The 23,657-nt window shown below is 34.3% G+C and overlaps 1 protein-coding gene across 4 annotated transcripts in view; it reads left to right on the top strand.

Annotated features, from left to right (window-relative positions):
* The window catches only part of cdin1 (CDAN1 interacting nuclease 1), a 55,239-nt gene extending 47,109 nt beyond the window's left edge, over window positions 1–8,130 (top strand). For all 4 annotated transcript variants that reach the window (XM_041061496.1, XM_041061501.1, XM_041061498.1 and 1 more), the window contains one exon: window positions 6,083–8,130. In XM_041061496.1, coding sequence (XP_040917430.1) covers window positions 6,083–6,239 — 157 coding nt within the window. In that variant the 3' untranslated portion in view covers window positions 6,240–8,130. The remainder of the gene's footprint in view (window positions 1–6,082) is intronic.
* The last annotated feature ends 15,527 nt before the right edge of the window (window positions 8,131–23,657 follow it).

Genomic DNA, 23,657 nt, shown 5'->3' on the forward strand with positions numbered 1-23,657 from the left:
TGCAGGCGCCCAGTCAGGCTGACGCTGCCCTAGAGAGGGCATATAGGGTTACAGTACAAACTGTTGTTGATTAGGGCCGTGCCTGTAGCGGGGGATCATCCTAAATTGAAAACACATTAGCCACCAGGGTTAAGGGCAGTATTAGGACCAGAGCTATGTGGGCCAAGGAGCGGCGGCAGATACAAAATGGCCGTCCCTCTGCCTGCTTTTGACTGTGTTTCCCCAGAGACAGGTGGCAATTATCGGCCAGGGCTGCTGGGAGTTCACAATAACAGGTTAAAGGAGCATGTATCCCCCTGGCGCTGTGGTCCTCTCTGTCTGCACAGCCTCCCAGCCCCCAGCCTGCTCGCCTGCCACCATGGGGAGCTTCCTGTCTCCAAGCAGAACTTACAGACATGGAGAGTCATCAAAGGCCAGAGGGACTCTCTCTACAGATCTCCAAATTAGCACTGTGGCCAGTGTTTGGCTTTGGAGACTAATAAGCCTCATCTGAAAACAGTGAAAGCCTCAGAAAATTTTTCTTCTTTTATTTTTGCTTCCTAAATTAGATATAATAAAGGTCATCTTAATTCTCAGCCATGTGTGCATTTAAAATATATTTACAATCATCCAGACAAAAAGACATGATTACTGCTTACTCATGATTTTAGTGCCGTGCTTGCAGAGGACACTCCATTCGCAGCCATTGCCATAATAGAATTTAATAATATCAGCATCAAGTGTTAATGAATACTCACTCAGTGTGTCATAACTGAAGAGATCAAGCCATTTTCATGATATAGAGAGTCATTACAGAGGATGGGGAGTCGATATCTGAGAAAAGATCAGGTGAGCTCTGACCGTTTGAATGTTAACCCTTACACAGCCAGAGAATAACACAGAGGCAGAGCATTTTTATTATTACATTAATATTGTAAAGTCATAATATAAGTAGTTACTGTTGGTAAGAGAGGAATGATGCACAGAAAGATTTTGTCTGAAGTGCAACTTGTTCCATAACTCCTACCTAACTTTGATACAGAGTGTTCTGGTGTCATCACAGAGGTTATTTTATCGTGTGCAGTGTCTTCGGTGCTGTTTGAATCAACTTCTGAACAGACACAGCCAAAGCCAGATCACACCTTGTTTGTTTTTGCTCCACATCCAGAGCAGACCAGAGTGTGTCAGAGAGCGTTGGACCGTGACGTGGTAGATCTGAGAGGGGACCAGCACACATTACACACACAACACACACTTGTCCTTCAGATATGTGCTGCTAATGTGGTAGGCGACATGCTCAGTTAAGGGACTTAACGAGTTCCAAACACTGATTAAGACTCCTCCCTTTGGCTGGAGGATGTTTGGGAAGCATGATATTGTGCAAACGTACCCTAACCGGGACCAAATGGTGCTGTGAAGCAGTGCTTTCTGTGTCCGACTGTTGTACAGTCAAAATAAAAATAAGGTTGAGGCTTATTAGCTCATCCATATAATCATGCATTAGCCAAGTTAATCAGCTGGTTGAGACAGAGTCTGCCAGATTCTGTGTGTGTAAGGTGATAAGATTTAGGTCATTGTGAGAAGGTGGCTGAGGTGATAGGTCAGAGAAAGTGATAATTCGTTAGAGGGAGATGGAGACTGCACAGTCCCATAGTACAATTACTGTGGGGGAGAGTGTTAGAAGAATACTAAAATAATGAAAATAAATAACTAATTTGTATTTTACTTTTGTTATTCAAGAAAAAGTAAAATAACTGTAAGCTATGTGTAAAGTTTGGTGAAACTGGTATTTTCAAATGCTTCTTATACTTTGTTTGATTGCAAATTTGTGAGTGCTATGAAGTCAACAGTCATCACAGTTGTGTATGTTACCTGTCTGTACAAACTCTCTCCCTACCTCCAACAGTGCCAAAGACGAAGCACATCCGTGTCACGTTCCATTTCCATACCATCAATAGAAAACATAAAAACGTCTGGGAGAATTACACCTGGTGGAAGATTTTTTATTTTTTTATTGCCCTCTATTCCACCTTAATTACGATGTTTGTGTAGGTTTGGGCGTTGTACAGCTGCGTACTATGGCTACCTTGTATTTGTGTTTTACATACCTGAGCAGAGTTGAACCTTTCCTTTCCCATAAAGCCAAATGGGGAGGTAGAGAGAAAAAAGGTGCTCTATTCTTAGCTCTACTCATGTTAATAACTTGTCTGTGGGAGGTTAACTCTCTATTCATCTCCTGTTATTTATGGACAGTAAAAGTATAGCTTGTAGCAAGGGATTATTTACCTCCCTGTTCGAGGACACCCCTCCAGGCGGAGTCAGCCTTTAAATATCCTATTTGTGTGCACGGAGGCTTGTGTTATCAGGACCGACTTCATCATCAGGCCGGCTGACTTGCTACAAACAGCTACTGCAGAACCATTAAAATACGCAAGCTAGATGTACAATGATCAGCTGCAGGGCCATATCACCTGGCATGCAGACCCTGGGTCACTGACCCCCTCTAAAACTCCACACATACAAACACATCACACAACCATTATCTGACCCTGTAAATAAACTCCTGTAGGCAGCTGCCTATAGCAGAGACTGACCTCAAAAGAACAAGCCATTTGTCACTAATACATACATTCTCCCTCTTTTGCTATGTACACAGTTCTTCTGTCTCCATCGCAGAGGCTTTTATTCCTCCATACCTCTCACCCCGATCACTCTCAGTGCTCTCTGTCTTAAAAGGGGTTGAGCAGGTTCCATTCCTGCATTTCAGGAAGCAGAGAAACGACTGACTAAAGCTAATGTTTGGCAGTGCTTCAGTGGCCCTACCTTGCGACCTGATGTATGGATGCTGAAAACAAAGAGGTCTTTGTAAGGAGACCTCAGAGACTTAAAGTTCACCCCCAGGTAGAGGCTTACGCTGTCTAAATCATTGCTGGGGCGTTTGTTTAAAATGGGTCTGTGTGGTATGTAAAATGAAGTGAGGCTGTTTTAAAGTCAAGCGTAAATTCATCTTGATTTTATTGATAATTCATCATGTCGTGTAATGTGTTTTGGCAGAGGTTCTTGGCCCCAAGTTTTAGTAAAGCTTTTTCTCACCAAATGTGGCAGATCAAATCAACCCTGATCTGTGTTATGTAGAAATGTTAAACTCAGTTTTTCAGCAACCTCCGACTTCTCAGTTCTCAGAAAATGAGAATGGCAGAAATAAAATTAAGAAGAGGTTTGCACACATTCTTTGCAGTTTGTTTTTTGTTTTTTTGCTTTAGCAGTTAATATTTTTACTAGTGGTGTCTGTATGTATGAGTTGGGCGTTTAAGATGCAGAGATTTCAGTCGGGTCTTAGCTCTGTGTGAGGCTTGCCTCACTATGTGTGCAGGCTGACACTAATAACACTCCCTCTTCTCCATTCAAGGGTTTTTGTGTCTTGCACTCATTAAGCTGCGGTAGTAAGCTGCTTGGCACCTGCTTTGAATGCGACCACCACCCGCTCATTAACACTAACGAAAGAATGGCTGGCAGCCGCAATCCACGCCCAGGCTCGTCAAGTTGCCCCCTCGCTAAAATTAGCTGCATTTCACAAACAATTTCACCAACTCGTTACATAGTTAGGTGTTTATTGGAAGATGGCTGACTGAGTTAGAGGTGGTGTGTGTAATAAGCACACACCAGGTTAAGATGAGCCAGCCCACATAATAAACCATAATTTGCCTACAAATGCAAACTGAACTTCCTTTCACTTCCTCAGGCATTACAGCACACAAACTTCACAGGAACTATATAGTATTATATGAAGTATCAGACTGTATACCATATATTTATAATTGCTTTTTACCATGTCTGGATGCTACTTGGAACTTTTTCTTAAGATTCTCATCCTGTAGCCATCAGGCTCAGTCTTGGCCCCCTGACCGTTCCCTTCCCCCTCAGTGTTATTGTTTCTATTCCCAGTCTCAGATTTTTACCTCAAGGTCCCTTTGGTATTGACTTGTATTAATTCTGAGGATACAAAGTCCATTTATTTTCTTTAGGGTATGGAAAGGCCTTGGTGACATGGCTCCCCTGTGTTTATAATTTTGCTTGTTTCAATTTGTGCTCGGCCTCCCCTGACAGACCCGGAACATGATGTATCGTACACAACTGCCTTATCTGTTGATGTACAGTTTTAACCTTTTCAGAAGGTTGCCTCTCTTCACTCTCAGCAAGCCGGTCTCTCTTTTCTCCCCTTTTCTGCCTCACCTCCCCATCCAGAGCACAGGAAATACATACAGCTCGGCAGCTGAATAAAAAAAGAGGAGCATAACCCCTTTTCTAAAGTCATCTAATGTAAATGTTTAGGTTTTGTTTCCATAACATTTCCATATTAAGAGTTGGCGACCATGTGCAGCAATGGACTATGGAAACGATGAGAGTTTGGGGGCTTGAGCTTTGTGCAGTGCTGAGAGACTGAGCTATGTGTGTGACATTGTGGTGAACTTGCTGTGTGCATCTGTGGGCTTTCTCCAGGGCTGTTAGCTTTGGCCTGTTTGCTCATAGATACAGCACCATAAATCACACACTGTAAAACGCAGAATGTAGGGATGGGGTGCAGAAGCATGTACTGCTGCAAGGGCCTCTTGGAGGGAGGGGTGTGTGCGTGTATAGTCACATATTTTTTCGTGCATGTGTCTGTCTCCATACAAGTACTGTATGTAGAACATGCACTGCCTCAAGGCCAAGTCAACACAGTACATACGTACATATAGCTGGCAATGTCACGACAGCTGATTCTTGCACTCGCATTTATAATTTATGCAGTTAAAATACCTTGTTGAAGTTGTAAGGTCAAACGTCTTGGTTATTTATAATAATCTCATAAATTATAACCACACAAAAAACTAAAGATTCCCATAATTATTACTAAAAAATACCATAGGGTGTTTGAGTCAGTATTTTAATATGAAATGATTGATCACAGGTTCGAGGTTTTACACACTTTACCTTGGAGCTGAACTTTTGCTGCTCTCTGTGGCCCTTTGGCTTGCTTCCTGTCTAGGTCTCCAGAGGCTCCACAACATTGTTAACTGTCTGAGGATAGAGTGTCTGGGACTGAAGCACTGTCAGCCCCCTGAATCTGGTCTTGCATGTGGTAACTGAGGTGCTCTCTATTCAGAGTTCAACTGTGACATGTCTTTATGCATGGCAGCTAATGTTCAAAGAATAGGTATGATCTATATGAGGCAGAGAGGGGCCACCGGTGGCTCTTTGGGGCATAATAAATAGCTTGAAAGATGATTTATTACCTTTGTGAGGAGAAGCAGTGAAATAAGTGAAGAACTCCTCCATTTTAATTATTTCTGCACCTTTCAGCAGACCTTCTAGTGTACAGTAGCCACAGTGTCTCTAAGACAAGATAGCAGCAAAGTGATGAGAGAGAGAGAGAGCAAAAGATAGAAGAAAGGAAAAAAAATAAAAACACTCTACATTTAAATAGTCTGAACTTGACTTCTCGGTTGCTTGGCAAGTCATTATTTATAGCACTTAGGAACTGCGGTGCTTGCCAACTAAGGCAAAGTTGCTTTGGCTTTCAAAGTGAATGTGAATGAAACAGCTGGACACTGTTGGAGTGCTAACATTAACCACCAGATGCAGTGTGTTTAAGTCTCAGACTTTGTGTTGAACTCTGTGTGCTCTGCTATGTGCCAAGGACTTCCGATGACAGGATCTGGAGACCTTGGTGTGGAGCTTTGTTATTTCACAGATTATTGTTATTTCACTGCCATTGTAATGTGATCGAGTGTGTATCACCCTGTCAGAAAGATCTTAATCTCCCTGGCGGCTTTTTTGTTTGATTCAGCACAAGTTTCCTGGATGGTGATCAAAGGAAAATACCTAAGCGACCTTATCACTCATAGATCAATCTCACTGGTATCCCATCCCATCTCTTCACTAACTTATTCCTGCTTTTTTCTAATGCCTTCCAAATCCAAAGTAAACAGGCATAAGCATTTTGCAGATCTGAATTTGAAAGCAACTGGGTAACTCACTGATAGCTACTTCAGAACCCTGAGATGACATCAATGATGTACTGACAAAAGACTGACTTTGTTTCCTTTGTTTCACACTGCAGGTTTGGTCCAGGCCTTGTGATCTACTGGTATGGTTTCATAGGAGAGCTGGACTGCCAGAGAGACAGAGGAATCGTGCTCAAAGACTGCTTCCCCACAGACATTGTCACCCTGTGCCATTCTGCCCAGCAGGACCAACTGCCGCAAGAGCCAGAATAAGGACAAAGAGTGAGAAAAGATGAGAAGCGGAGCAAAGGAAAAACAAAAAAGTACAGATAGGGGGATGAATGGAAGGAAAGAAAGAGGAAGAGAAGGAGGCGGGAAGGGTCGGAACACTGAACTATACAGGGGTGGATACCTAGATCCGGAAGCAATTTGGTTTTCCTGCACTGTGAGTCTACTGGCAAGAAATCTGCCCTGAACTTCATCTGACCCTCTGACTCTGTCTGTCTCTCCCTTTCTTCCTCTCTTTCAATGCCCCAAAGCTACCACATGTAAATACGCACCAGCACTCTGTATATCTGACAGCACAAGGTCAGATTCATACCTGAGTGTGAAAACACAGTCTTGGAGCCTTTCCTGGTTGTGGTCAGCTCTTGGCCCCTGGATGGCCTCTTGCAATGGACAGCCAGGGTGAGAGCCAGGGCCAAAGCAGGACATAAGGCCCTTCCTTATCACACCCAAAGCCCTGGCCTTTGTCACTCTTTCCTCCTCCGTTACATAGGCAGATAAGCGAGGTGCGGTTTGGGTGGACGCCTGTCTCTCACCTGCGTCACTCAGTGCCCTCTCACTCCCACTCCAGGGGGGTAAACAGGATCATTTCTGATTAAAGCTGGCCTCGCTGTGACCTTTTTCACTTCACATTATAAAATCTGCTGAGGGTCGAAGCAAGAGTTCACACTGCAAGTAAATCTCAGAATTACAATCAACACGTATTTGCCTATTTCATGTGAATTATCCTAATAAAGTAACTGTAAATTAATTAAATAGAAATATTCACATTTTGTGACACTTTCTCACACAGCCCCCATAACCTCATGTGCCAACAATTTGCCTCAGCTTGTTTGCATCAGAAAATCCAACCAAGAGTCAAAAAGCCAAAGATATTTGATTTACAATGACAAATAAAAAAAGAAATGTAAAGGCAATCATCAGAGCAGTGTCTGCAGCTTGTGAAGAATTTCTGCTTCACAAATCAAAATGATTAATTGATTTACCAAAATTCCTTGCAATTGATTTTGTGTCTGTCAACTGATCGATTAAGTGACTGATTGTTGCAGCATTGATTATAGTTCACAAAGTTGTGTAGAAGCTTCATCTGAATATGTCTTAAGCTGTGTTAGCTAACATTTGCTAACCTCTACTAACAATCCAAGAAGCCTGAGGCTCCAGTGTTCTCCACACAAAGGGTTAAGACATCTTTTGAGCCAGTGAGCTAAGGTCACAGTCAAATAAAATGCAGATTAATTAGCTCTGTATCACCTCCATGAGTGCACTGTAGGATTGGGAAAAAAAATTCAGTCCTTGTGTTCCTTCCCACATTTTACAGTGATAATTTAGAGTAAAAGAGAATTTCTGTTGTACAGTTAAGTTTTGTAAATGTTTATTATTAATAAATATATATAAATCATTTTGAATACATTATTGTTATGAATATTCACAGCACAAACTTTATGTACTCATTATATATTTCTTTAACTTAAGCTATGTGAGTGCCTACAGGTACATAGAAACACCTGATTTCCATGTTAAGGTGAGCGACCATCCAGTTGTCTGTTGCACATCTTTACAACCCCAGTGCCTTTTATGAGCAGATACTAATGGAAGAAACACAGCCGGGCTAGGGAAACCAGAAGTGAACATAAAGTTGAGTGATGCTTTTAGGGGCAGATATGCACTGCCTATAGGGGGTCCCTGTCCTGTCCTCTTCTTTACTGCACACAAAACGATAAGAGGAAAGAAAGTGAAAGGGTGAGGAACCTGCCACCCCACCTCAGTGAATGCATTTTAAAATAATAATTTTACACATATTGTGCCTTCTAACTGTGGTATTGGAACTGAGTAAAGCAGAGAATCTGTTTTTGTTTCCTAATATTCCGGAGGCTTCATAGCTGACCGTCAGCCCTCACCTATCATCCTGCAGAGAGATGAATCAATGCCGACCTTAGATGAAAAATACAGTAAGATATGAATAAAGTGATGTTCTCTCCTTGTCTTCACTACAGTGCAATCATTCCCAAACCCGACCCACTCCTCTGCTGTTGCTGAAGAGAAAGAGAATCTCCCCCATACAGAATAAAAATAAGCCTTTCTATGTTTGTTCTGCACAGTCATGCACCACTCACACAGTTAGAGAGATATGGTATGTGGGGGTTAAATACCACTAAAGTGTTGCTTGATTTGTTACCCTTAAACCTCTAACCCTCAGCCGGCTCCCATCTAGGCCTTGATCCCTCCATGAGGAGGCCAGTGGGTCACCGTGGGGTCGCCAGGCGGCCATGGCTTCCTCTGTCAGGCCCCCCTGCTCCATGTGGTACAAAACAACTGTCCCCATGTGTCCAGTTAAACTCAGCCCTATTGCCTGGCTATGGAATGCTTAGACATCAGTTTATGGCTCCTGTTGGACACAAAAACAGAGCTATTTTACTCGGGGAGGGAAAATTCTCTGTTGAATAAGAACAGAAAAAATGAAAAACAGCAGATTCAGTTCCTCTCAAGTTTCAAGCCTTCCTGCCATTGTTTTCTAAGATGGCTGTCGCACAAAAGAGGAGCCAGGGTCAACTCCTATAAATTAGGATCTGCACACAATGCAAACTAAATACAGCTTTTTTTAAACCTACTTCAAAGGCAAGGGCCGCCATCACCTTCAGCTGACAAGATTTCCATGATGTGAGTGCAAATATAGGGAAAAAAAAAGCTTCCATCTGATGATTTTTAAGAGCCAGATGTCTTTATTTTGTGTTTTCCTTGCCCTTGTCTCCCACCTCTTTTTAGATTCATTGTTCTTGTCACAACAATGGGGCACTCAAGTTCTCTCCAAATAAGGCCAGTTCAGAGAGGTTGCTTCCTGGGGCCAGAAACAACAGAGTTCTGGAAATTTGATCCTCGAGAGGCATCCAGGAAGACCAAGACTCAACATACAGTATTTTTAATTTAAGAACTTGATTTATAATAATATTTGAGGATCACTGATAATCAATTTAATGTGACAGAGAAAAAAGTGAAAGTAATATTAATCATATTTTTCCTGGCTATGGCAGAGAAATAACATGCTGAACAATTTAGTTACACGTTTTACTCTTTATAGTAATATTGGTTACAATTCTTAAATCTGTCACTCCCAAGTGGCAGATTTGTTTGATGCAGTTCACAGCATCCACTCTGTCTGGCCTGGGCCCACAGGCTATTGGAAGTCCACTATCCACTCAGATGTACATCTTGGCCCAATCTCTTCCAGATCCTGCTGTTTTATGTCTCTTCAGCCAAACTGCTAGATAGACCACTGAGACGCAGAGAATGAGAAAGAAGGACAGAACCAGAGAGAGACTGAAGGGTGGGTTCTATCCTTCCAGCAGACCACCAAATGGACTTCCTCCACGCTCCTGTGTTATTTATGTGGAGAGAGCTCTGGCCTGTTTCTGCCCCAGGCAGCACAGTGCTTTTAGTAGGGATTCTCTCAGCCTCCCTCAGCCAGCAAGACATCACAGAGTGGAAATAAATAAAAGTTCTCCTGGAAGAGTCAGAGCAGCCAGTTTTGAAATTAAAAGAGGATTTTTTAGTGGGCTTGAATAACAGCACTGGGAGAGAAAAAAAGCAGCTTCTCTGCACTGAGCTGAGGCAGATACGAAGAGATTTCCTTTTTATTTTTAGGAAGCTCTGCCTGCTAATCAGAGGCTGTTATTTAAAAACAACAATGGATCATGAGAAAAATGGTCTGGAGGCTTTTAAATGGCAAATCAGTGGATGTTTGATTGACAGGATAGAGGGCAGATGGTATGTTTGAGGGAAACTATGTCAAAATAATCTACACAGACGAGTGGGGGGAGACGTGGGGCTAGTTTAGTTTAGTGGTGTATGAGTCATTGGTAGGGAAGAACAAGCAAAGACATGGCTGAGAGCTTCAAAGAACAAAAAAATTCTGAACAATCTGAAAAAAGTCACTCTTGATGCTGTTGTGGCATTAGATCACATGCGCCAAGGGCCTGGTCATTGAAATTCTCCTTTTTTGACGTCCCGAGAGGGCAACTCAGTATGTTGCTTTACATTAAAAGGACCAGCTTGGCAGAAGAAACACATATATCTTAGATAGTAGGGACGCACGATCCACATTTTTTCACTTCCGATCCGATCCCGATACCCGAATTTGGATATCTGCCGATACGGATACTATTCCGATACCAGAGCTCTGTTTGCTTTAATATTATTATTATTATTATTGTTGATAGCAGCAACAAATAAAGGTTTTTCAAATCTCAAACATCCCAAGCAGCGGTAGCTCACTCACGGTTCATCTTCTTCCTGCTGTACCTAGAGAGGACATAAGTCTGAGTAATATTTTTTAAAATTTGTTTAAAAGAAAAAAGCTGAAAGTTTCATGTTGTTAAAAGATGAATTGTAAATAATTGTTTTATAATTTATTTTGTATATAGAGTAAATAAAGACATATTTAAATAATAAACATATATAAACAAAAAAATACATGAGTAATTCATTTTGTACATATTTTTACATTGTTGTTGATAATAAATTTTAAAAGACGTCATAGTATAGTAAGGCATCAAAATATGCCAAAAAGAGTCATATTTTAGTAAGACCTCAAAATGTCATAAAAAACATCATAGTAAGGCGTCAAAATCGGCCAAAAAAAGTCAAAAATTTTTTGACCTCAAAATGTCACAAAAAACGTCATAGTAAGGCGTCAAAATCGGCCGAAAAAAGTCAAAAAAATTTTTGACCTAAAAATGTCATAAAAAACGACATACTATAGTAAGGCGTCAAAATCGGCCAAAGAAAAGTCAAAACTTTTTTGGACCTCAAAAAGTCATAAAAAAACATCATACGGCCGTAAGGTGTCAAAATCAGCCAAAACAAGTCAAAATTTTTTTTGACCTCAAAAAGTCATAAAAAACGTCATAATATAATAAGGCGTCAAAATCGGCCAAAACAAGTCACAATTTTTTTGGACCTCAAAATGTCATAAAAAATGTCATACGGCCGTAAGGCGTCAAAATCGGCCAAAAAAAGTCAAAAAAATTTTTGACGTCAAAAAGTCATAAAAAACGTCATAGCATATTAAGCCGTCAAAATCGGCCAAAAAAAGTCAAAAAAATTTTGACCTCAAAATGTCATAAAAAACGTCATAGTAAGGCGTCAAAATCGGCCAAAAAAAGTCAAAAAATGTTTTGACCTGAAAATGTCATAAAAAACGTCATAGTATAGTAAGGCGTCAAAATTGGCCACAAAAAGTCAAACATTTTTTTGCCCTCAAAATGTCATAAAAAATGACATACGGCCGTAAGGCGTCAAAAACGGACAAAAAAAGTCAAAAAATTTTTTGACCTCAAAAACTCATAAAAAACGTCATAGTATAGTAAGGCGTAAAAATCGGCCAAAAAAAGTCAAAAAAAATTTTGACCTCAAACAGTCATAAAAAACGTCATAGTATAGTAAGGCGTCAAAATTGGCCGAAAAAAGTCAAAAAAATTTTTGACCTCAAAAAGTCACAAAAAACGTCATAGTATAGTAAGGCGTCAAAATCGGCCGAAAAAAGTCAAAAAAATTTTTGACGTCACGCCTTACTATACTTTGACGTTTTTTATGACATTTTAAGATAAAAAAAATTCTTGACTTTTTTTGTCCGAAAAAAACGCCATACTATACTATGACGTTTTTTATGACATTTTGAAGTCAAAAAAAATTTTGACTTTTTTTGCCCGAAAAAAACGCCATACTATACTATGACGTTTTTTATGACATTTTGAGGTAAAAAAAATGTTGACTTTTTTTGTCCTTTTTTGACGCCATACTATACTATGACGTTTTTTATGACATTTTGAGGTCAAAAAAAATTTTTGACTTTTTTTGTCCGAAAAAAACGCCATACTATACTATGACGTTTTTTATCACATTTTGAGGTCAAAAATTTTTTTGACTTTTTTTGTCTGATTTTGACGCCTTACTATACTATGACGTTTTTTATGACATTTTGAGGTCAAAAAAATTTTTGACTTTTTTTGTCCGAAAAAAACGCCTTACTATACTATGACGTTTTTTATGACATTTTGAGGTCAAAAAAATTTTTGACTTTTTTTGTCCGAAAAAAACGCCATACTATACTATGACGTTTTTTATGACATTTTGAGGTCAAAAAATTTTTTGACTTTTTTTGTCCGAAAGAAAACGCCATACTATACTATGACGTTTTTTATGACATTTTGAGGTCAAAAAATTTTTTAACTATTTTTGTCCGATTTTGACGCCTTATTATACTATGACGTTTTTTATGACATTTTGAGGTCAAAAAAAATTTTGACTTTTTTTGTCCGAAAAAAACGCCATACTATACTATGACGTTTTTTATGACATTTTGAGGTCAAAAAATTTTTTGACTTTTTTTGTCCGAAAAAAACGCCATACTATACTATGACGTTTTTTATGACATTTTGAGGTAAAAAAAAATGTTGACTTTTTTTGTCCTTTTTTGACGCCTTACTATACTATGACATTTTTTATGACATTTTGAGGTCAAAAAAATTTTTGACTTGTTTTGTCCGAAAAAAACGCCATACTATACTATGACGTTTTTTATGACATTTTGAGGTCAAAAAAAATTTGGACTTTTTTTGCCCGAAAAAAACGCCATACTATACTATGACGTTTTTTATGACATTTTGAGGTCAAAAAAATTTTTGACTTTTTTTGTCCGAAAAAAAACGCCTTACTATACTATGACGTTTTTTATGACATTTTGAGGTCAAAAAAATTTTTGACTTTTTTTGTCCGAAAAAAACGCCATACTATACTATGACGTTTTTTATGACATTTTGAGGTCAAAAAAATTTTTGACTTTTTTTGTCCGAAAAAAACGCCATACTATACTATGACGTTTTTTATGACATTTTGAGGTCAAAAAATTTTTTGACTTTTTTTGTCCGAAAAAAACGCCATACTATACTATGACGTTTTTTATGACATTTTGAGGTCAAAAAATTTTTTGACTTTTTTTGTCCGAAAAAAACGCCATACTATACTATGACGTTTTTTATGACATTTTGAGGTCAAAAAAAATTTTGACTTTTTTTGTCTGATTTTGACGCCATACTATATTATGACGTTTTTTATGACATTTTGAGGTAAAAAAAAATGTTGACTTTTTTTGTCCTTTTTTGACGCCTTACTATACTATGACATTTTTTATGACATTTTGAGGTCAAAAAATTTTTTGACTTTTTTTGTCCGAAAAAAACGCCATACTATACTATGACGTTTTTTATGACATTTTGAGGTCAAAAAAATTTTTGACTTTTTTTGTCAGATTTTGACGCCTTACTATACTATGACGTTTTTTATGACATTTTGAGGTCAAAAAAAATTTTTGACATTTTTTTGCCGAAAAAAACGCCATACTATACTATGACGTTTTTTATGACATTTTGATGTCAAAAATTTTTTGACTTTTTTTGTCCGAAAAAAACACCTTACTATACTATGACGTTTTTTATGACATTTTTAGGTCAAAAAAAATTTGGACTTTTTTTGCCCGAAAAAAACGCCATACTATACTATGACGTTTTTTATGACATTTTGAGGTCAAAAAATTTTTTAACTATTTTTGTCCGATTTTGACGCCTTATTATACTATGACGTTTTTTATGACATTTTGAGGTCAAAAAAATTTTTGACTTTTTTTGTCCGAAAAAGACGCCATACTATACTATGACGTTTTTTATGACATTTTGAGGTCAAACATTTTTTTAACTATTTTTGTCCGATTTTGACGCCTTATTATAGTATGACTTTTTTATGACATTTTAAGTTCAAAAAATTTTTGACTTTTTTTGTCCGAAAAAAACGCCATACTATACTAAGAGGTTTTTTATGACATTTTGAGGTCAAAAAATGTTTTGACTTTTTTTGTCCGAAAAAAACGCCTTACTATACTATGACGTTTTTTATGACATTTTGAGGTCAAAAAAATTTTTGACTTTTTTTGTCCGAAAAAACCGCCATACTATACTATGACGTTTTTTATGACATTTTGAGGTCAAAAATTTTTTTTACTATTTTTGTCCGATTTTGACGCCTTATTATACTATGACGTTTTTTATGACATTTTGAGGTCAAAAAAAATTTTGACTTTTTTTGTCCGAAAAAAACGCCATACTATACTATGACGTTTTTTATGACATTTTGAGGTCAAAAAAATTTTTGACTTTTTTTGTCCGAAAAAAACGCCTTACTATACTATGACGTTTTTTATGACATTTTTAGGTCAAAAAAATTTTTGACTTTTTTTGTCCGAAAAAAACGCCATACTATACTATGACGTTTTTTATGACATTTTGAGGTCAAAAAAATTTTTGACTTTTTTTGTCCGAAAAAAACGCCATACTATACTATGACGTTTTTTATGACATTTTGAGGTCAAAAAATTTTTTAACTATTTTTGTCCGATTTTGACGCCTTATTATACTATGACGTTTTTTATGACATTTTGAGGTCAAAAAAAATTTTGACTTTTTTTGTCCGAAAAAAACGCCATACTATACTATGACGTTTTTTATGACATTTTGAGGTCAAAAAAATTTTTGACTTTTTTTGTCCGAAAAAAACGCCATACTATACTATGACGTTTTTTATGACATTTTGAGGTAAAAAAAAATGTTGACTTTTTTTGTCCTTTTTTGACGCCTTACTATACTATGACATTTTTTATGACATTTTGAGGTCAAAAAAATTTTTGACTTGTTTTGTCCGAAAAAAAACGCCATACTATACTATGACGTTTTTTATGACATTTTGAGGTCAAAAAAAATTTGGACTTTTTTTGCCCGAAAAAAACGCCATACTATACTATGACGTTTTTATGACATTTTGAGGTCAAAAAAATTTTTGACTTTTTTTGTCCGAAAAAAACGCCTTACTATACTATGACGTTTTTTATGACATTTTGAGGTCAAAAAAATTTTTGACTTTTTTTGTCCGAAAAAAACGCCATACTATACTATGACGTTTTTTATGACATTTTGAGGTCAAAAAAATTTTTGACTTTTTTTGTCCGAAAAAAACGCCATACTATACTATGACGTTTTTTATGACATTTTGAGGTCAAAAAATTTTTTGACTTTTTTTGTCCGAAAAAAACGCCATACTATACTATGACGTTTTTTATGACATTTTGAGGTCAAAAAAAATTTTGACTTTTTTTGTCTGATTTTGACGCCATACTATATTATGACGTTTTTTATGACATTTTGAGGTAAAAAAAAATGTTGACTTTTTTTGTCCTTTTTTGACGCCTTACTATACTATGACATTTTTTATGACATTTTGAGGTCAAAAAAATTTTTGACTTTTTTTGTCCGAAAAAAACGCCATACTATACTATGACGTTTTTTATGACATTTTGAGGTCAAAAAAAATTTTGACTTTTTTTGTCAGATTTTGACGCCTTACTATACTATGACGTTTTTTATGACATTTTGAGGTCAAAAAAATTTTTTGACATTTTTTGCCCGAAAAAAACGCCATACTATACTATGACGTTTTTTATGACATTTTGATGTCAAAAATTTTTTGACTTTTTTTGTCCGAAAAAAACACCTTACTATACTATGACGTTTTTTATGACATTTTGAGGTCAAAAAATTTTTTAACTATTTTTGTCCGATTTTGACGCCTTATTATACTATGACGTTTTTTATGACATTTTGAGGTCAAAAAAAATTTTGACTTTTTTTGTCCGAAAAAAACGCCATACTATACTATGACGTTTTTTATGACATTTTGAGGTCAAAAAAATTTTTGACTTTTTTTGTCCGAAAAAAACGCCATACTATACTATGACGTTTTTTATGACATTTTGAGGTCAAAAAAATTTTCACTTTTTTTGTCTGATTTTGACGCCTTACTATACTATGACGTTTTTTATGACATTTTGAGGTCAAAAAAATTTTTGACTTTTTTTGTCCGAAAAAAACGCCATACTATACTATGACGTTTTTTATGACATTTTGAGGTCAAAAAATTTTTTCACTTTTTTTGTCCGATTTTCACGCCTTACTATACTATGACGTTTTTTATGACATTTTAAGTTCAAAAAATTTTTGACTTTTTTTGTCCGAAAAATACGCCATACTATACTATGACGTTTTTTATGACATTTTGAGGTCAAAAAATGTTTTGACTTTTTTTGTCCGAAAAAAACGCCTTACTATACCATGATGTTTTTTATGACATTTTGAGGTCAAAAAATTTTTGACTTTTTTTGTCCGAAAAAAACGCCATACTATACTATGACGTTTTTATGACATTTCGAGGTCAAAAAATGTTTTGACTTTTTTTGTCCGAAAAAAACGCCTTACTATACTATGACGTTTTTTATGACATTTTGAGGTCAAAAAAATTTTTGACTTTTTTTGTCCGAAAAAAACGCCATACTATACTATGACGTTTTTTATGACATTTGAGGTCAAAAAAAAATTTGACTTTTTTTGTCCGAAAAAAACGCCATATTATACTATGGCGTTTTTTATGACATTTTAAGGTCAAAAAATTTTTGACTTTTTTTGTCCGAAAAAAACGCCATACTATACTATGACGTTTTTTATGACATTTTGAGGTCAAAAAATGTTTTGACTTTTTTTGTCCGAAAAAAACGCCTTACTATACTATGACGTTTTTTATGACATTTTGAGGTCAAAAAAAATTTGGACTTTTTTTGTCTGATTTTGACGCCATAGTATATTATGACGTTTTTTATGACATTTTGAGGTCAAAAAAATTTTTGACTTTTTTTGTCCGAAAAAAACACCTTACTATACTATGACGTTTTTTATGACATTTTGAGGTCAAAAAAAATTTGGACTTTTTTTGCCCGAAAAAAACGCCATACTATACTATGACGTTTTTTATGACATTTTGAGATCAAAAAAAAAACGTGACATTTTTTGTCCGATTTTGACGCCATACTATACTATGACGTTTTTTATGACTTTTTGAGGTAAAAAAAAAAATTGACATTTTTTGCCCGAAAAAAACGCCATACTATACTATGACGTTTTTTATGACATTTTGAGGTCAAAAAATTTTTTCACTTTTTTTGTCCGATTTTGACGCCATACTATACTATGACGTTTTTTATGACATTTTGAGGTCAAAAATTTTTTTGACATTTTTTGTCCGATTTTGACGACATACTATACTATGACGTTTTTTATGACATTTTGAGGTCAAAAAAAAATTTGACATTTTTTGCCCGAAAAAAACGCCATACTATACTATGACGTTTTTTATGACATTTTGAGGTCAAAAAAATTTTTTGACTTTTTTTGCCCGAAAAAAACGCCATACTATACTATGACGTTTTTTATGACATTTTGAGGTCAAAAAATTTTTTGACTTTTTTTGTCCGAAAAAAACGCCATACTATACTATGACGTTTTTTATGACATTTTGAGGTCAAAAAATTTTTTAACTATTTTTGTCCGATTTTGACGCCTTATTATACTATGACGTTTTTTATGACATTTTGAGGTCAAAAAAAATTTTGACTTTTTTTGTCTGATTTTGACGCCTTACTATACTATGACGTTTTTTATGACATTTTGAGGTCAAAAAATTTTTTGACTTTTTTTGTCCGATTTTCACGCCTTACTATACTATGACGTTTTTTATGACATTTTAAGTTCAAAAAATTTTTGACTTTTTTTGTCCGAAAAAAACGCCATACTATACTATGACGTTTTTATGAAATTTTGAGGTCAAAAAAAATTTTGACTTTTTTTGTCCGATTTTGACGCCATACTATACTATGACGTTTTTTATGACATTTTGAGGTCAAAAAAAATTTGACATTTTTTGCCCGAAAAAAACGCCATACTATACTATGACGTTTTTTATGACATTTTGAGATCAAAAAAAAATTTGACATTTTTTGTCCGATTTTGACGCCATACTATACTATGACGTTTTTTATGACTTTTTGAGGTAAAAAAAAAAATTGACATTTTTTGCCCGAAAAAAACGCCATACTATACTATGACGTTTTTTATGACATTTTGAGGTCAAAAAATTTTTTGACTTTTTTTGTCCGAAAAAAACGCCATACTATACTATGACGTTTTTTATGACATTTGAGGTCAAAAAAAAATTTGACTTTTTTTGTCCGAAAAAAACACCATACTATACTATGACGTTTTTTATGACATTTTAAGGTCAAAAAATTTTTGACTTTTTTTGTCCGAAAAAAAACGCCATACTATACTATGACGTTTTTTATGACATTTTGAGGTCAAAAAATGTTTTGACTTTTTTTGTCCGAAAAAAACGCCTTACTATACTATGACGTTTTTTATGACATTTTGAGGTCAAAAAAAATTTGGACTTTTTTGTCTGATTTTGACGCCATACTATATTATGACGTTTTTTATGACATTTTGAGGTCAAAAAAATTTTTGACTTTTTTTGTCCGAAAAATACGCCTTACTATACTATGACGTTTTTTATGACATTTTGAGGTCAAAAAAAATTTTGACTTTTTTTGCCCGAAAAAAACGCCATACTATACTATGACGTTTTTTATGACATTTTGAGGTCAAAAAAATTTTTGACTTTTTTTGTCCGAAAAAAACGCCTTACTATACTATGACGTTTTTTATGACATTTTGAGGTCAAAAAATTTTTTCACTTTTTTTGCCCGAAAAAAACGCCATACTATACTATGACGTTTTTTATGACATTTTGAGGTCAAAAAAATTTTGACTTTTTTTGTCTGATTTTGACGCCTTACTATACTATGACGTTTTTTATGACATTTTGAGGTCAAAAAAATTTTTGACTTTTTTTGTCCGAAAAAAACGCCATACTATACTATGACGTTTTTTATGACATTTTGAGGTCAAAAATTTTTTTGACGTTTTTTTGTCCGATTTTCACGCCTTACTATACTATGACGTTTTTTATGACATTTTAAGTTCAAAAAATTTTTGACTTTTTTTGTTCGAAAAAAACGGCATACTATACTATGACGTTTTTATGACATTTTGAGGTCAAAAAAATTTTTGACTTTTTTTGTCCGAAAAAAACGCCTTACTATACTATGACGTTTTTTATGACATTTTGAGGTCAAAAAAATTTTTCACTTTTTTTGTCCGAAAAAAACGCCATACTATACTATGACGTTTTTTATGACATTTTGAGGTCAAAAAAATTTTTGACTTTTTTTGTCCGAAAAAAACGCCATACTATACTATGACGTTTTTTATGACATTTTGAGGTCAAAAAAATTTTTGACTTTTTTTGTCCGATTTTGACGCCTTACTATACTATGACGTTTTTTATGACATTTTGAGGTGAAAAAAAATTTTGACTTCTTTTGTCCGAAAAAAACGCCATACTATACTATGACGTTTTTTATGACATTTTGAGGTCAAAAAAATTTTTGACGTTTTTTGTCCGAAAAAAACACCATACTATACTATGACGTTTTTTATGACATTTTGAGGTCAAAAATTTTTTTGACTTTTTTTGTCCGAAAAAAACACCTTAGTATACTATGACGTTTTTTATGACATTTTTAGGTCAAAAAAAATTTGGACTTTTTTTGCCCGAAAAAAACGCCATACTATACTATGACGTTTTTTATGACATTTTGAGGTCAAAAAAATTTTTGACTTTTTTTGTCCGAAAAAAACGCCATACTATACTATGACGTTTTTTATGACATTTTGAGGTCAAAAAATTTTTTGACTATTTTTGTCCGATTTTGACGCCTTATTATACTATGACGTTTTTTATGACATTTTGAGGTCAAAAAATGTTTTGACTTTTTTTGTCCGAAAAAAACGCCTTACTATACTATGACGTTTTTTATGACATTTTGAGGTCAAAAAAATTTTTCACTTTTTTTGCCCGAAAAAAACGCCATACTATACTATGACGTTTTTTATGACATTTTGAGGTCAAAAAAATTTTTGACTTTTTTTGTATGAAAAAAACGCCATACTATACTATGACGTTTTTTATGACATTTTGAGGTCAAAAAATTTTTTAACTATTTTTGTCCGATTTTGACGCCTTATTATACTATGACGTTTTTTATGACATTTTAAGGTCAAAAAATTTTTGACTTTTTTTGTCCGAAAAAAACGCCATACTATACTATGACGTTTTTTACGACATTTTGAGGTCAAAAAATGTTTTGACTTTTTTTGTCCGAAAAAAACGCCATACTATACTATGACGTTTTTTATGACATTTTGAGGTCAAAAAATTTTTTAACTATTTTTGTCCGATTTTGACGCCTTATTATACTGACGTTTTTTATGACATTTTGAGGTCAAAAAAAATTTTGACTTTTTTTGTCCGAAAAAAACGCCATACTATACTATGACGTTTTTTTATGACATTTTGAGGTCAAAAATATTTTTGACTTTTTTTGTCCGAAAAAAACGCCATACTATACTATGACGTTTTTTATGACATTTTGAGGTCAAAAAATGTTTTAACTATTTTTGTCCGATTTTGACGCCTTATTATACTATGACGTTTTTTATGACATTTTGAGGTCAAAAAAAATTTTGACTTTTTTTGTCCGAAAAAAACGCCATACTATACTATGACGTTTTTTATGACATTTTGAGGTCAAAAAATTTTTTAACTATTTTTGTCCGATTTTGACGCCTTATTATACTATGACGTTTTTTATGACATTTTAAGTTAAAAAAATTTTTGACTTTTTTTGTCCGAAAAAAACGCCATACTATACTATGACGTTTTTTATGACATTTTGAGGTCAAAAAATGTTTTGACTTTTTTTGTCCGAAAAAAACGCCTTACTATACTATGACGTTTTTTATGACATTTTGAGGTCAAAAAAATTTTTGACTTTTTTTGTCCGAAAAAAACGCCATACTATACTATGACGTTTTTTATGACATTTGAGGTCAAAAAAAAATTTGACTTTTTTTGTCCGAAAAAAACGCCATACTATACTATGACGTTTTTTATGACATTTTAAGGTCAAAAAATTTTTGACTTTTTTTGTCCGAAAAAAACGCCATACTATACTATGACGTTTTTTATGACATTTTGAGGTCAAAAAATGTTTTGACTTTTTTTGTCCGAAAAAAACGCCTTACTATACTATGACGTTTTTTATGACATTTTGAGGTCAAAAAAAATTTGGACTTTTTTTGTCTGATTTTGACGCCATACTATATTATGACGTTTTTTATGACATTTTGAGGTCAAAAAATTTTTTGACTTTTTTTGTCCGAAAAAAACACCTTACTATACTATGACGTTTTTTATGACATTTTGAGGTCAAAAAAAATTTGGACTTTTTTTGCCCGAAAAAAACGCCATACTATACTATGACGTTTTTTATGACATTTTGAGGTCAAAAAAATTTTTGACTTTTTTTGTCCGAAAAAAACGCCTTACTATACTATGACGTTTTTTATGACATTTTGAGGTCAAAAAAATTTTTCACTTTTTTTGCCCGAAAAAAACGCCATACTATACTATGACGTTTTTTTATGACATTTTGAGGTCAAAAAAATTTTGACTTTTTTTGTATGAAAAAAACGCCATACTATACTATGACGTTTTTTATGACATTTTGAGGTCAAAAAATTTTTTAACTATTTTTGTCCGATTTTGACGCCTTATTATACTATGACGTTTTTTATGACATTTTGAGGTCAAAAAAAATTTTGACTTTTTTTGTCAGATTTTGACGCCTTACTATACTATGACGTTTTTTATGACATTTTGAGGTCAAAAAAATTTTTGACTTTTTTTGTCCGAAAAAAACGCCATACTATACTATGACGTTTTTTATGACATTTTGAGGTCAAAAATTTTTTTGACGTTTTTTTGTCCGATTTTCACGCCTTACTATACTATGACGTTTTTTATGACATTTTAAGTTCAAAAAATTTTTGACTTTTTTTGTTCGAAAAAAACGCCATACTATACTATGACGTTTTTATGACATTTTGAGGTCAAAAAAATTTTTGACTTTTTTTGTCCGAAAAAAACGCCTTACTATACTATGACGTTTTTTATGACATTTTGAGGTCAAAAAAATTTTTCACTTTTTTTGTCCGAAAAAAACGCCATACTATACTATGACGTTTTTTATGACATTTTGAGGTCAAAAAAATTTTTGACTTTTTTTGTCCGAAAAAAACGCCATACTATACTATGACGTTTTTTATGACATTTTGAGGTCAAAAAAATTTTTGACTTTTTTTGTCCGAAAAAAACGCCTTACTATGCTATGACGTTTTTTATGACATTTTGAGGTCAAAAAATTTTTTGACTTTTTTTGTCCGAAAAAAACGCCATACTATACTATGACGTTTTTTATGACATTTTGAGGTCAAAAAATTTTTTAACTATTTTTGTCCGATTTTGACGCCTTATTATACTATGACGTTTTTTATGACATTTTGAGGTCAAAAAAAATTTTGACTTTTTTTGTCCGAAAAAAACGCCATACTATACTATGACGTTTTTTATGACATTTTGAGGTCAAAAAATTTTTTAACTATTTTTGTCCGATTTTGACGCCTTATTATACTATGACGTTTTTTATGACATTTTAAGTTCAAAAAATTTTTGACTTTTTTTGTCCGAAAAAAACGCCATACTATACTATGACGTTTTTTATGACATTTTGAGGTCAAAAAATGTTTTGACTTTTTTTGTCCGAAAAAAACGCCTTACTATACTATGACGTTTTTTATGACATTTTGAGGTCAAAAAAATTTTTGACTTTTTTTGTCCGAAAAAAACGCCATACTATACTATGACGTTTTTTATGACATTTGAGGTCAAAAAAAAATTTGACTTTTTTTGTCCGAAAAAAACGCCATACTATACTATGACGTTTTTTATGACATTTTAAGGTCAAAAAATTTTTGACTTTTTTTGTCCGAAAAAAACGCCATACTATACTATGACGTTTTTTATGACATTTTGAGGTCAAAAAATGTTTTGACTTTTTTTGTCCGAAAAAAACGCCTTACTATACTATGACGTTTTTTATGACATTTTGAGGTCAAAAAAAATTTGGACTTTTTTTGTCTGATTTTGACGCCATACTATATTATGACGTTTTTTATGACATTTTGAGGTCAAAAAATTTTTTGACTTTTTTTGTCCGAAAAAAACACCTTACTATACTATGACGTTTTTTATGACATTTTGAGGTCAAAAAAAATTTGGACTTTTTTTGCCCGAAAAAAACGCCATACTATACTATGACGTTTTTTATGACATTTTGAGGTCAAAAAAATTTTTGACTTTTTTTGTCCGAAAAAAACGCCTTACTATACTATGACGTTTTTTATGACATTTTGAGGTCAAAAAAATTTTTCACTTTTTTTGCCCGAAAAAAACGCCATACTA

Source organism: Toxotes jaculatrix, chromosome 17 (assembly GCF_017976425.1).
Source record: "Toxotes jaculatrix isolate fToxJac2 chromosome 17, fToxJac2.pri, whole genome shotgun sequence".
Taxonomy (NCBI): domain Eukaryota; kingdom Metazoa; phylum Chordata; class Actinopteri; family Toxotidae; genus Toxotes; species Toxotes jaculatrix.